General features: G+C 43.2%; 1 protein-coding gene across 2 annotated transcripts in view; it reads right to left on the reverse strand.

Annotated features, from left to right (window-relative positions):
* CCDC30 (coiled-coil domain containing 30) overlaps positions 1 to 13333 on the reverse strand; it is a 135585-nt gene that overhangs the window by 21116 nt on the left and 101136 nt on the right. For both annotated transcript variants that reach the window (XM_059885175.1, XM_059885174.1), the window contains exons 16-17: positions 11276 to 11438; positions 2878 to 2990 (exon numbers count right to left, since the gene is read on the reverse strand). In XM_059885175.1, the coding sequence (XP_059741158.1) occupies positions 2878 to 2990; positions 11276 to 11438 (276 nt within the window). The remainder of the gene's footprint in view (positions 1 to 2877; positions 2991 to 11275; positions 11439 to 13333) is intronic.

Consider the following 13333-nt stretch of genomic DNA (forward strand, 5'->3'; position numbering starts at 1 on the left):
GAAATATACCAATTAAAACAGTGTTGCTTTGCAACCACAGGTCTGGAGTTTCATGGCAGTTTGCACCAACTATCAGCATTGTTTATTGATAACAATGAGATTAATGATTTATACCGGATCTGACTGAGACCCCGAGAAGGCTGTGCTTCCGAGGCTGGTTAAAGAGCAGGAATGTGCTTACATGATCAGCAGAATGTAAAACATCTCCACTGAGAATCCATTTTGGGATCCCTGGCTCTGAGGTGGTCAGTGCACATGCTGGTGGTTCCTGATCCAAGACAGGAAGGTGCATCTTGGTCCTGACAGAGCGAGGCCTTGAGCTCCTGCCTGGCCTTTCTGGACCCACTGCTGTGAGACACCATGGGCTCTGTGGATGCCCTCCCCTCCCTCTAATGGCAGATACAAAGTGGGAAGAGCACTGTGCAGGTTAGCAGAGGGCTGAGTTCTAGTCTTAGATTTGTTATTTTAATATGAGCTGAGCCACACACGTTCCTTTCCATGTTTCTATATTTCTCAGTGATATGATAAAGCAAGATACTCAATATGAATGACTGAAGATTTTTCCACTATACAGCAGAAAGTGGTTTTCAAATCATTATTACTACCATCAACATAGGAAGTGAGAACATAAGAGAATAAGAAACTTCAACTTAAAGAAACAATAGAATGAGGGGTGCAGAGCTAGAAGCAGAGAGGTGGGTCATAGAGGAAAACTGAAAATAGATATAATAACAGCAGTACATGAACCATGAACTTCCAGATGTTTAAGCTGGTTTTAGAAAAGGCAGAGGAACCAGAGATCAAATTGCCAACATCTGCTGGATCATGGAAAAAGCAAGAGAGTTCCAGAAAAACATCTATTTCTGCTTTATTGACTATGCCTAAGCCTTTGACTGTGTGGATCACAAGAAACTGTGGAAAATTCTGAAAGAGATGGGAATCCCAGACCACCTGACCTGCCTCTTGAGAAACCTGTATGCAGGTCAGGAAGCAACAGTTAGAACTGGACATGGAACAACAGACTGGTTCCAAATAGGAAAAGGAGTCTGTCAAGGCTGTATACTGTCACCCTGCTTATTTAACTTCTATGCAGAGTACATCATGAGAAACGCTGGGCTGGAAGAAGCACAAGCTGGAATCAAGATTGCTGGGAGAAATATCAATAACCTCAGATATGCAGATGACACCACCCTTATGGCAGAAAGTGAAGAAGAACTAAACAGCCTCTTGATGAAAGTGAAAGAGGAGAGTAAAAAGTTGGCTTAAAGTTCAACATTCAGAAAACTAAGATCATGGCATCTGGTCCCATCAATTCATGGCAGATAGATGAAACAGTGGACACAGTGTCAGATTTTATTTTTCTGGGCTCCAAAATCACTGAGGTGGTGATTGCAGCCATGAAATTAAAAGATGCTTACTCCTTGGAAGGAAAGTTATGACCAACCTAGATAGCATATTAAAAAGCAGAGACATTACTTTGGCAACAAAGGTCCGTCTAGTCAAGGCTATGGTTCTTCCAGTGGTCATGTATGGATGTGAGAGTTGGACTATAAAGAAAGCTGAGCGCCGAAGAATTGATGCTTTTGAACTGTGGTGTTGGAGAAGACTCTTGAGAGTCCCTTGGACTGCAAGGAGATCCAACCATTCCATTCTGAAGGAGATCAGCCCTGGGATTTCTTTGGAAGGACTGATGCTAAAGCTGAAACTCCAATACTTTGGCCACCTCATGCAAAGAGTTGACTCATTGGAAAAGACTCTGATGCTGGGAAAGATTGAGGGCAGGAGAAGGGGTCGACAGAGGATGAGATGGTTGGATAGCATCATCAACTCGATGGACATGGGTTTGGGTGGACTCTGGGAGTTGGTGATGGACAGGGAGGCCTGGTACGCTGCAGTTCATGGGGTTGCAAAGAGTTGGACACAACTGAGTGACTGAACTGAACTGAATATCAGCTTTGTGCTAGACACTGTTCTATTACATTTATTTATTCGTCATTTAATTCTCCCAACAACTTTATGTGAAAGTAATGGCTATTTTGCTCATTTTATTTTATTTTATTTTTTATTTTGCTCATTTTAAAGATGAGATATCTCAGGCACAGAGAGGTTAGTAACTTGTCCAAGGTCACACAGCTAGTTCCTACTAGAACCAGGAATTGTACCCAGGCAATATGGTCCAGAGTCCATACTCTGAACTACCATGCTAGACTTGAGAGAGGAGGAGAGTGGGAAGAATCTGGTGGGATGATGATCAGGGAATGGAAGAAAGAGCAGGAAGCCTGGGAACACAAATTTTTATTGAGCACCTTCTATATACCAGGGACTGTGGGTAGAAAGATGCATAAGACTGTGGCCCATGTCCTTTAAAACCTATAGTCTGGTGAGGAAGATAGGTGTGAATCACATTATTTCAGAACAACATGGTGAGTTCTTCAAGAATCATAGATAGTCACGTACAAAAGGCTATAGGGACACAGAGAGTGAGCACCTCATCCAGCCCAGGCTGAAGGTGTCAAGGAAGGCTTGTCTGAGAAGGAAGAGTTGAAATGGAAGAGCATGGTTCAGACTGAGGACAGCGTGTGAGGGGGAAAAGCCTGAAGGCAAGTCAGAGGGATGTATTTGGGGAAAAGCAAGATGTTAGATATCACTAGATCTCAAGAAATAGCAATTGCCTTTCCCCTCCAGTTCTTGAGAAGAAATAAGGCCCCATACCACCCTAGAAAAAGCCCGGTAGGTAGAACTTCTGGGAAGGAAGGACAATGGTGTTGGTGAAAAGTCACCTCGGCGAGCATCCCCTGCTGATCTCGGGAGCTGGCTCTCTAAGAATGAGCTTTACTCTACACAGTCTTCTTCTAAGGGGAACTTATTTTTGTTTACCTCACATGGAGATCAAACTGCTTCAAAAGGTGCTCATTTTCTTCACATAGAGCTTTCTTCTCCTGCTGCAACACAGACAGCTTGTTTGACAATTTCTGGTTGCTCTTGAGATGCTGAAAAACATTTTAAAAAATGAGAATACACTGGTGAAGAAAGGTGTGATATTTGAGAGAATGTAAATGGGCAAAGCCTTTCTACTAAAAAAGGCTTACAGAAACCATAGTAGCTTCCTGTGATTTTTGCGCCTCCAGAATTTCTGAAAGCTCGTAGCTCCTTTTCCTGACTTGTGATTCCTGCAGTTGTGTAAGCCTATATAAAAAGTCTGACAACCCTAAGATGTGTGGGGTGCTTAGCTACATCTGGCCAAGTTAATGAGCCCTAGAGGAGAAAATGGCCAATGCAGGGTTTGATTACTGGAACAAGGCACACTCAGAAACCCAGGGCACTTCCTTCATGTAGGCAGCAGGTCAATATATCCACAATCCAAATCCAAATTTCATCAAGTAGGTTGCAGAAATGCAAGCACAAGTTGACTTCATAGCCTTGCTAGATCTCTTATATGAAAAATAGAGTTTTATTTGGAAAACATGGAAATCTGAGAACTGGGAACAAGAACATCTGACAGGATCCCAATAACCTTGAGCACCCTGGGCCTCAAAACCCTCCTGAGCCCCTCTTATCAGCATAAGCAGTCCTACTGTCTCAGGAGATTAAGCACCCTTGTCTCCAGGACTTTGCTGACTCCACCTGGGGCATCTACCTGTGCAATGATACCCGCTGTTTTTCAGAGCCACCCCTATCCCACCGCCACTGCTTGTCTCTGCCTCGAATCCCACAGTGAGAGTCAGGTCCCAGCACATCATGGGGAAAAGGAGTTGAGTATAGTCACTGACCTAGGAGGACTGACATACTGAAAGAGTAGAAAGATTTTATGATGTTAAATTGGCAGAAACCTGAGGAATATACATAGGACTGTATTCCAAGGGTGTTTATACTAGGGAGAAAGGAATATAATGTTGAATAGGCTGAATTTACTGACCTGATGGATACACTTAGAGAGATTCAAGGTTGAATGTGTTAATTTAAATGTCTAAAGTGACTTTAATAGTTTGCTTGGTTGGTGGACTGAGAGTTGGACTCTACAGTGACCAGGGTTAAATGATATTCAAACGCCATATTAAGAGGAAAGAATCTAGAGTCTTAAGTAGATAGGAAGTTTGGAGTAGATTTACCATAGGTAACCTGCTCACCCAACTCATCATGATCCTCATGTGACTCAGAGGACATTCCTTTCACAAAGGCTTTGCCAAATACACTGGTGAGCACCAGATTCCTTGAAATGCTCCATAACGCTCTCCTGTGAGGATGATGGTGAGAGATGCAAACATTGGAATTGAGCCCTGATTTTATGATGGGGGGTGATGCTACTGCACAGTGTCAAAAGTCAAGCACAATGCTTAATCCCCAATGCAAGGTGGGCATTAGTACTGTGATGAGACAATAGGGCCGGAGATAAAACCAAATGGCTAGACTCGTAGCAATCGCTGGTTGTAGTTAACTGATCACAGTGATTACAGAACTAAAATACACGAACAGCCTATTAAAGTTTTACTTGCGTTGTATTTGTAAATAAATAAACACACCTGGGTCTGGTGAACAGAGGTCTAATTTGAATGACAACAACAGAGAGTAATGGCCTCTTACTCAGTCCTCAGACCTGAGCCAGTTCAGACCCAGGGTCCTTTAGCCAGGTTTTCTTCAGGAAGAACCTGGTGTGTGACACTGCCACAAGCATGTGATCTTCTCCTGAGCCTTTCCCAAAGGGATCTGCGGCCTTTTACCCAGGTGACAGGGAATTGGAGAAAGGGGATTATGTAGATTTGGGGGGAACTACATACAGTCCAGTGGTTCTGAGTCAGCACTAGCACCATGGAACCCAAAATGCAACTGAGGTTCAGAATTCAGAGTGGGGACTTGAGGAAGTAAGGGGGGAAATGGGAGTTTGAACACACAGAGTGTCTTAGAGTGTGTTTGCAGAGACTCATTGGCTCAATATAGGTTTCACAACGGATCTAGTGGGTCTGTGAAGCTCCTCAGTTTGTGAATTTCCCAGTTCTTGAGTGTGCAGTCAGCCTAGACAATATGGAAGAGCAGATTCTCCTTGCTGGCTTTCCAACCTGAGGCATGAGGGCTATTGATGATAGAAGAGGCCAGGTTCTTAGAAAGCCTCTTCTGAGTCTAGAGTCAGCTTATACCACCTTTGTTCCTTCAGCCCATTTATCAAGCAACCACCAAGGCTGTCAGGTTTTAGTGGTGCCCAAAGCAAGACAAAGAGCCGCGCTGTGCCAGGCTGTGGTGCAAACTGCTCTGCCATTTGGGCTTTATGATCCAGCAGACCCAAATATGCCCCAAGTTTCTGTGGCAGATGAGGAAACAACACAGAGCCTCTGGAAAGCTTTAGTTTAATCTTAGGATTTGGGAGGAGAGTCATCTCTCCTCTCAATCACCTCTCATGGTTGGCCACAAGAAAGAAAGGGTCGAGTAACCTGAGCTGCCCTTCCTGAAACGAGGTGTTCTATTATCTACTGAGCATTGAGTTGGGCATGGGCAGTAGTACTCTGTCCTCAAACAGAAATGCTATGGAAAATACTGAGCAAGCTGCATGAGCAGGTGATACTTACTTCTATTGTATCACCACCTCTCTCAACCCAAACCTATGGCCTCAAGGGGAGTTATGTATTACCAGTTGGCCAAGAAAGAGTAATTTGGGCCTGATGTACTTATGATTCTGTACAAAATATGGCAACCAGTTGAAATAGGGCTGCTGTGGTATGATAGCCCCAACTGAGGGGTGGTCCTTCAGACCAGTGGGAAGGGAAATCTCAGTGGGCAAAGTCTGTGTTCACTTTGCCTGGAAAGAGAAGCGTCCAGAGGCAGGGACCGATGCTAACTCACAGAAAGTTTCTAATAGTTTGGCCAGATGATCAGGGACTTGGAAAGAATAATATTGGAAGATTGATGAAATGTGTCCTACTGGTGGAAATGTTCCATGCCTGCACTCTCCAGCAGGGTGGTCACTAGCTGTATGCAGCTACTGAGCACATGAAACGTGCCTAGTATGTCTCAGGAACTAAATTTTTAATTTAAATTTAGATAGCCACGGTGGCTAGTTGACACAATATTAGACAGCACAAGCCTAGAGTGTGAACATATTGTGCCTCATGTGCTTTTCCACAGCAGAGGGCTTCTACAGAAGAGGTGGCCCTCAGTAATCAAGTGGAAAAAAACCAGTACATTCTGTAGATGTCACTTAGCCTCTTTTTCTATCCTTTATGTGCTCACTCATTTCGGCTCATGTACAAAGTGGACAAGGGGTTACCAAGGCTAATCTACTCAACTTGCCAAAAGCAAAGATCAGTGTTGAGCTATTGATATGGGACCATCCACTGTGGGGAGGGGGGGGGTGGTGGAGACAGTCAACGGATAGTAGGTTTATTATACTGGACCTCTTCCACCACGGAGAGAACAACAATTTGTCCTCAGTGAAAGGGACACTCATTTTAGACAGGGATTTTCTTTCTCTGTCCACAGTGCTTTTGCCAGGACTACCATCTGTGGGCTTTCTAAATTCTTTATTTCCTGTCATGATATACTACTACTCAGCATAGTTCCTGAACAAGAAAATCATTTTAAGGTAAGAGAAGTGAAACAAAGTCTCAGTCATTGCTCTCATCATATATCCTACTATCCGGGGAAAAAAACCTCAAAAACTGCAAAACAGTGGAAAGACCTATGGAAGATGTAGGTATGATGCCGACCAGGTGACAACATCTTCTGAGGTCCTGTGTTGTCCTATAAGATGATGTCTAAACCTTCAACCAGTGATTGAAATATGCTGTGGTCTCTTTCGGAGCCAGAATATGGGAAAGAAACCAAGAGCTGGAATGGGAATGGCTTTTCAAACCTATATCCCAAAACATGTTTATTGGTAGTTAATTTATTGTATTATTGGTAGTTAATTTATAATTAAGTTTTTAAAGTGAGTACATCCATGTGGATTGAGACTGAAGAAGTAGCAACTACATTATCCAAAAATGACCACGGATACTACTGGGACTTTCAGAAGTTAAGTGTATCAGTGAAACAGGAAGCAGGGCACAACCTTTAAAAGAATGACATAACTGTTGAAGATATGAAAAAACTGGTTGAAACGATTAGGGTCAAGATGGCAGAAGATTTAATTTCCACTAGGCCTTGAGCCTCATTATATGCTCACTGTAATTAGGTAAGTGATACACCCACAGGTGCCAGACCATTCCAAGGCCAACCATAAAAGGCAAAAAGGGGTCAGTGGGTATGGCCCAATTCTGCCCCTTCTCCAAAATGGTTGGACTCATCTTCCCATCATTCAGTTCAGTTCAGTCACTCAGTCATGTCTGACTCTTTGCAACCCCATGAATCGCAGCACGCCAGGCCTCCCTGTCCATCACAAACTCCCAGAGTTCACTCAGACTCACGTCCATTGAGTCAGTGATGCCATCCAGTCATCTCATCCTCTGTCGTCCCCTTCTCCTCCTGCCCTCAATCCCTCCCAGCATCAGAGTCTTTTCCAATGAGTCAGCTCTTCTCATGAGGTGGCCAAAGTACTGGAGTGTCAGCTTCAGCATCATTCCTTCCAAAGAAATCCCAGGGCTGATCTCCTTCAGAATGGACTGGTTGGATCTCCTTGCAGTCCAAGGGACTCTCAAGAGCCTTCTCCAACACCACAGTTCAAAAGCATCAATTCTTCGGCACTCAGCCTTCTTCACAGTCCAACTCTCACATCCATACATGACCACAGGAAAAACCATAGCCTTGACTAGACGGACCTTTGTTGGCAAAGTCATGTCTCTGCTTTTGAATATGCTATCTAGGTTGGTCATAACTTTCCTTCCACGGAGTAAGCGTCTTTTAATTTCATGGCTGCAATCACTATCTGCAGTGATTTTGGAGCCCAAAAAAATAAAGTCTGACACTGTTTCCACTGTTTCCCCATCTATTTCCCATGAAGTGATGGGACCAGATGCCATGATCTTCGTTTTCTGAATGTTGAGCTTTAAGCCCACTTTTTCACTCTCCACTTTGATTTTCATCAAGCGGCTTTTTAGTTCCTCTTCACTTTCTGCCATAAGGGTGGTGTCATCTGCATATCTGAGGTTATTGATATTTCTCCCGGCAATCTTGATTCCAGCTTGTGCTGCTTCCAGTCCAGCATTTCTCATGATGTACTCTGCATATAAGTTAAATAAGCAGGGTGACAATATACAGCCTTGATGTGCTCCTTTTCCTATTTGGAACCAGTCTGTTGTTCCATGTCCAGTTCTAACTGTTGCTTCCTGACCTGCATACAGGTTTCTCAAGAGGCGGATCAGGTGGTCTGGGATTCCCATCTCTTTCAGAATTTTCCACAGTTTCTTGTGATCCACACAGTCAAAGGCTTTGGAGTAGTCAATAAAGCAGAAATAGATGTTTTTCTGGAACTCTCTTGCTTTTTCCATGATCCAGCGGATGTTGGCAATTTGATCTCTGGTTCCTCTGCCTTTTCTAAAACCAGCTTGAACATCAGGAAGTTCACGGTTCACTTATTGCTGAAGCCTGGCTTGGAGAATTTTGAGCATTACTTTACTAGTATGTGAGATGAGTGCAATTGTGCGGTAGTTTGAGCATTCTTTGGCACTGCCTTTCTTTGGGATTGGAATGAAAACTGACCTTTTCCAGTTCTGTGGCCACTGCTGAGTTTTCCAAATTTGCTGGCATATTGAGTGCAGCACTTTCACAGCATCATCTTTCAGGATTTGAAATAGCTTAACAGGAATTCCATCACCTCCACTAGCTTTGTTTGTAGTGATGCTTTTTAAGGCCCACTGGACTTCACATTCCAGGATGTCTGGCTCTAGGTCAGTGATCACACCGTTGTGATTATCTGGGTCGTGAAGATCTTTTTTGTACAGTTCTTCTGTGTATTCCTGCCACCTCTTCTTAATATCTTCTGCTTCTGTTAGGTCCATACCATTTCTGTCCTTTATCGAGCCCATCTTTGCATGAAGTGTTCCCTTGGTATCTCTAATTTTCTTGAAGAGATCTCTAGTCTTTCCCATTCTGTTGTTTTCCTCTATTTCTTTGCATTGATCACTGAGGAAGGCTTTCCTATCTCTTCTTGCCATTCTTTGGAACTCTGCATTCAGATGCTTATATCTTTCCTTTTCTCCTTTGCTTTTCGCTTCTCTTCTTTTCACAGCTATTTGTAAGGCCTTCCCAGACAGCCATTTCGCTTTTTTGCATTTCTTTTCCATGGGGATGGTCTTGATCCCTGTCTCCTGTACAATGTCACGAACCTCATTCCATAGTTCATCAGGCACTCTATCAGATCTAGTCCCTTAAATCTCTTTCTCACTTCCACTGTATAATCATAAGGGATTTGATTTAGGTCATACCTGAATGGTCTAGTGATTTTCCCTACTTTCTTCAATTTAAGTCTGAAATTGGTAATAAGGAGTTCATGATCTGAGCCACAGTCAGCTCCTGGTCTTGTTTTTTCTGACTGTATAGGGCTTCTCCATCTTTGGCTGCAAAGAACATAATCAATCTGATTTCGGTGTTGGCCATCTGGTGATGTCCATGTGTAGTCTTCTTGTGTTGTTGAAAGAGGGTGTTTGCTATGACCAGTGCATTTTCTTGGCAAAACTCTATTAGTCTTTGCCCTGCTTCATTCTGTATTCCATGGCCAAATTTGCCTTTTACTCCAGGTGTTTCTTGACTTCCTACTTTTGCATTCCAGTCCCCTACAATGCAATTACTCAGTCCATAGAAACTATGCCATAGTTCTGGCCTTCTTGCCTTCTGAGATGGTCCATACTCTGCCTGTGGAGTGTCTTTCTTTCAGAGCCACTCTGGCCTTTTAAGTCAGACCACAGTTTACCTATGGAATGTGTATCTCTCTAAGTAAATCCACTTCTTACCTATCACTTTGTCTCTCACTGAATTCTTTCTGAGACAAGACAGAAGAACCTGAGTTTCATTAAGTCCTGAGAACACATGTGCGATCTCAATGAAGACAACGGGTTCAAGCCCCAATCCGAGTTGTGCTGTTTCACCTTCATTTGCATGAGTGACAGTGCATTCTACTCAGTGGAAGCATACTATTCTTGTAGTTTATAAAGTTGAATATGGGTGAAAGGGTTTGGATGGAAGCTGCTTATACAAAGTAGACTGTGACATTGCTCACCAGGACCCTTACTTTTCTAAGCTCTCCCCTGTGCTGCAAGATTGCAAGTCTGAAAATGACATTTCCCAAACTCCCTTGACAGCAGGGTTTCAGTTTGGTTTCTGCAAATCAGAGGCACATGCACACAGTTTGGAAAGCGTGGGGGAAAGCACAGAAGAGCCACCATGCTCCTCTTGTGCTACTGTAAGCAGACAGGATAGGGAGTCTCCAGAGAAAGAACCAGGCATCATTTCTTGACATAAGAGAAGACAGTTTTGGCTTACTCCATTTTGTGATCTAAACCTGGCCACAATGCTTGTCCCTGAACAGGTCTCAGTAGTTAATGATTTTAAGGGAAGTGAAGAAGTGCAAGAAAAAGCAAAAGCAGTCAAGAAACAATAGTTCAGTGGTAAAATTAGCCCTAGTTCCTCCTCAAGGGAAATACATAGCAATCTGATCCATGTCTTTGAGTTCAGCAGGAACTAAGGCCCCGCTTAGGTGGAGGACAGAAGGATGATGTTGACCCTCATGACTTCTATCAACTAAAGCCTGGACTCTGGACCTTTGCCCCAATTCTATGCTGAATTCTCCTTTGCTCAAGCTCCTTCATAAATACCCATGTATCCTTAGCTTAAAACTTCCCCAATTTTGCTGTTTGAGGAGACACTGCTTTGGGAAAGATCCCTGGTGTTTTCACTTGCTGCAAATAAATCCTTTCTTCTCCTGATCTATTGACTTGGCTGTGTCTCTTGGCTTGACACCCACCAAGAGGCAAATCCAGTTTCTGGTAACACTATCAGGTAGATGAAAGAGGGAAACTTTTGAAAGGGCTTTGGGAGAGTTCCTGCTAATCTCCTACAAGGGTTGGTTTCCCTGTGGTTTCTGAACTTCTGGATTTACTGAAAGCTAGCAACAGTTCTTGCTGACCTACTCACCCCTACCTCTCCCTTCCAACAGTTTCGTAAGCATGTTATTCCCTGTGTTAAATTCCTTCTTGCTTGAAATAGCTAGAGTAGATTCTGCTTCCCTGTCTGAATCCTAACTAAACTTAATGGGTAAAGTGCTAGGCATTCAAGAATTATTAGCTCTTATTAACTATTACTTATTAGGTCTAAGGGAACAGGAAAACAGAAGAATACCTATTTGTCTTCTTACCTCATCAGATTTTCTTTTTTCATTTTCCAGTTCTTCAAGTTGGGCCTTTTGTTGCTGAAGTTTGATTTGTTGCTGAACACTGGTCATTTCCAATAGACTCTCTTTTTCCTGTAAGATTTTCACTTGCGTCTGTAGCTCATTCAAATTCTGGTCTAGGAGTTTCCTTAAGGCAATTAATGTATATTAAATCACACTTTGAATTGCAAAGCTTTGCAAAAGAAACTCTTTGACCTAAAATTGTTAGACTGGGCATAGGGGAATTTTTTTGTTCAGTGAGATAAAGTAGCGGTCCATAATGGGCCAACATCAAAGCAATCTCCTTTGTGATGGAAGCTTTTCTTAGTTTTCTCTTTTTCAAAAACTACCCTAAGAAGAAATAATTGTCCTTATTTCACAGAGGAAGGGAACTCGCCAACCAACTCATTGGAAAAGACCCTGATGCTAGGAGAGACTGAAGGCAAAAAGGAGAAGAGGGCGGCACAGGATGAGAAGGCTGGATAGCATCACCAACTCAATGGACATGAACTTGGGCAAACTCCAGAAGATAGTGAACGACAGGGAGGCCTGGTATGCTGCACTCAATGGGGTTACAAAGAGTAGGACACAACTTAGTGACTGAACAACACCACCACCGAGGAAGCTGTGGCACTGAGAGGCTTAATTAACTTGCTCCAGGTTGCACAGCTACAGCAAGATGGAGGTAGGGCTCTAATTATGAATTCTATAGTCCTTCTGCTTGTCCACACTGTTTTATGAGTGGAATCCCTTCATCTCTTTGCTTTAATAAAGGGCTATCAGTTACAAACACTTGATACTAATGCACATGTGTTAACATTGCTGTAACGTTCTCCTTTACTCTTAAGAAAAAGTTCAAATTCTTTTTTGGACTTGTGGGATCTAAGTGCACTCATCTCACACGCTAGTAAAGTAATGCTCAAAATTCTCCAAGCCAGGCTTCAGCAATACGTGAACTGTGAACTTCCTGATGTTCAAGCTGGTTTTAGAAAAGGCAGAGGAACCAGAGATCAAATTGCCAACATCCGCTGGATCATGGAAAAAGCAAGAGAGTTCCAGAAAAACATCTATTTCTGCTTTATTGACTATGCCTAAGCCTTTGACTGTGTGGATCACAAGAAACTGTGGAAAATTCTGAAAGAGATGGGAATCCCAGACCACCTGACCTGCCTCTTGAGAAACCTGTATGCAGGTCAGGAAGCAACAGTTAGAACTGGACATGGAACAACAGACTGGTTCCAAATAGGAAAAGGAGTCTGTCAAGGCTGTATACTGTCACCCTGCTTATTTAACTTCTATGCAGAGTACATCATGAGAAACGCTGGGCTGGAAGAAGCACAAGCTGGAATCAAGATTGCCGGGAGAAATATCAATAACCTCAGATATGCAGATGACACCACCCTTATGGCAGAAAGTGAAGAGGAACTAAAAAGCCTCTTGATGAAAGTCAAAGTGGAGAGTGAAAAAGTTGGCTTAAAGCTCAACATTCAGAAAACGAAGATCATGGCATCTGGTCCCATCACTTCATGGGAAATAGATGGGGAAACAGTGGAAACAGGGTCAGACTTTATTTTTTGGGGCTCCAAAATCACTGCAGATGGTGACTGCAGCCATGAAATTAAAAGACGCTTACTCCTTGGAAGGAAAGTTATGACCAACCTAGACAGCATATTAAAAACAGAGACATTACCTTGCCAACAAAGGTCTGGATAGTCATGGCTATGGTTTTCCCAGTAGTCATGTATGGATGCGAGAGTTGGACTATAAGGAAAGCTGAGTGCTGAAGAATTGATGCTTTTGAACTGTGGTGTTGGAGAAGACTCTTGAGAGTCCCTTGGACTGCAAGGAGATCCAACCAGTCCATTCTGAAGGAGATCAGCCCTGGGATTTCTTTGGAGGAATGATGCTGAAGCTGAAACTCCAATACTTTGGCCACCTCATGCGAAGAGTTGACTCATTGGAAAAGACTCTAATGCTGGGAGGGATTGGGGGCAGGAGGAGAAGGGGACAACAGAGGATGAGATGGCTGGATGGCATCACCAA

Source organism: Bos taurus, chromosome 3 (assembly GCF_002263795.3).
Source record: "Bos taurus isolate L1 Dominette 01449 registration number 42190680 breed Hereford chromosome 3, ARS-UCD2.0, whole genome shotgun sequence".
NCBI lineage: Eukaryota > Metazoa > Chordata > Mammalia > Artiodactyla > Bovidae > Bos > Bos taurus.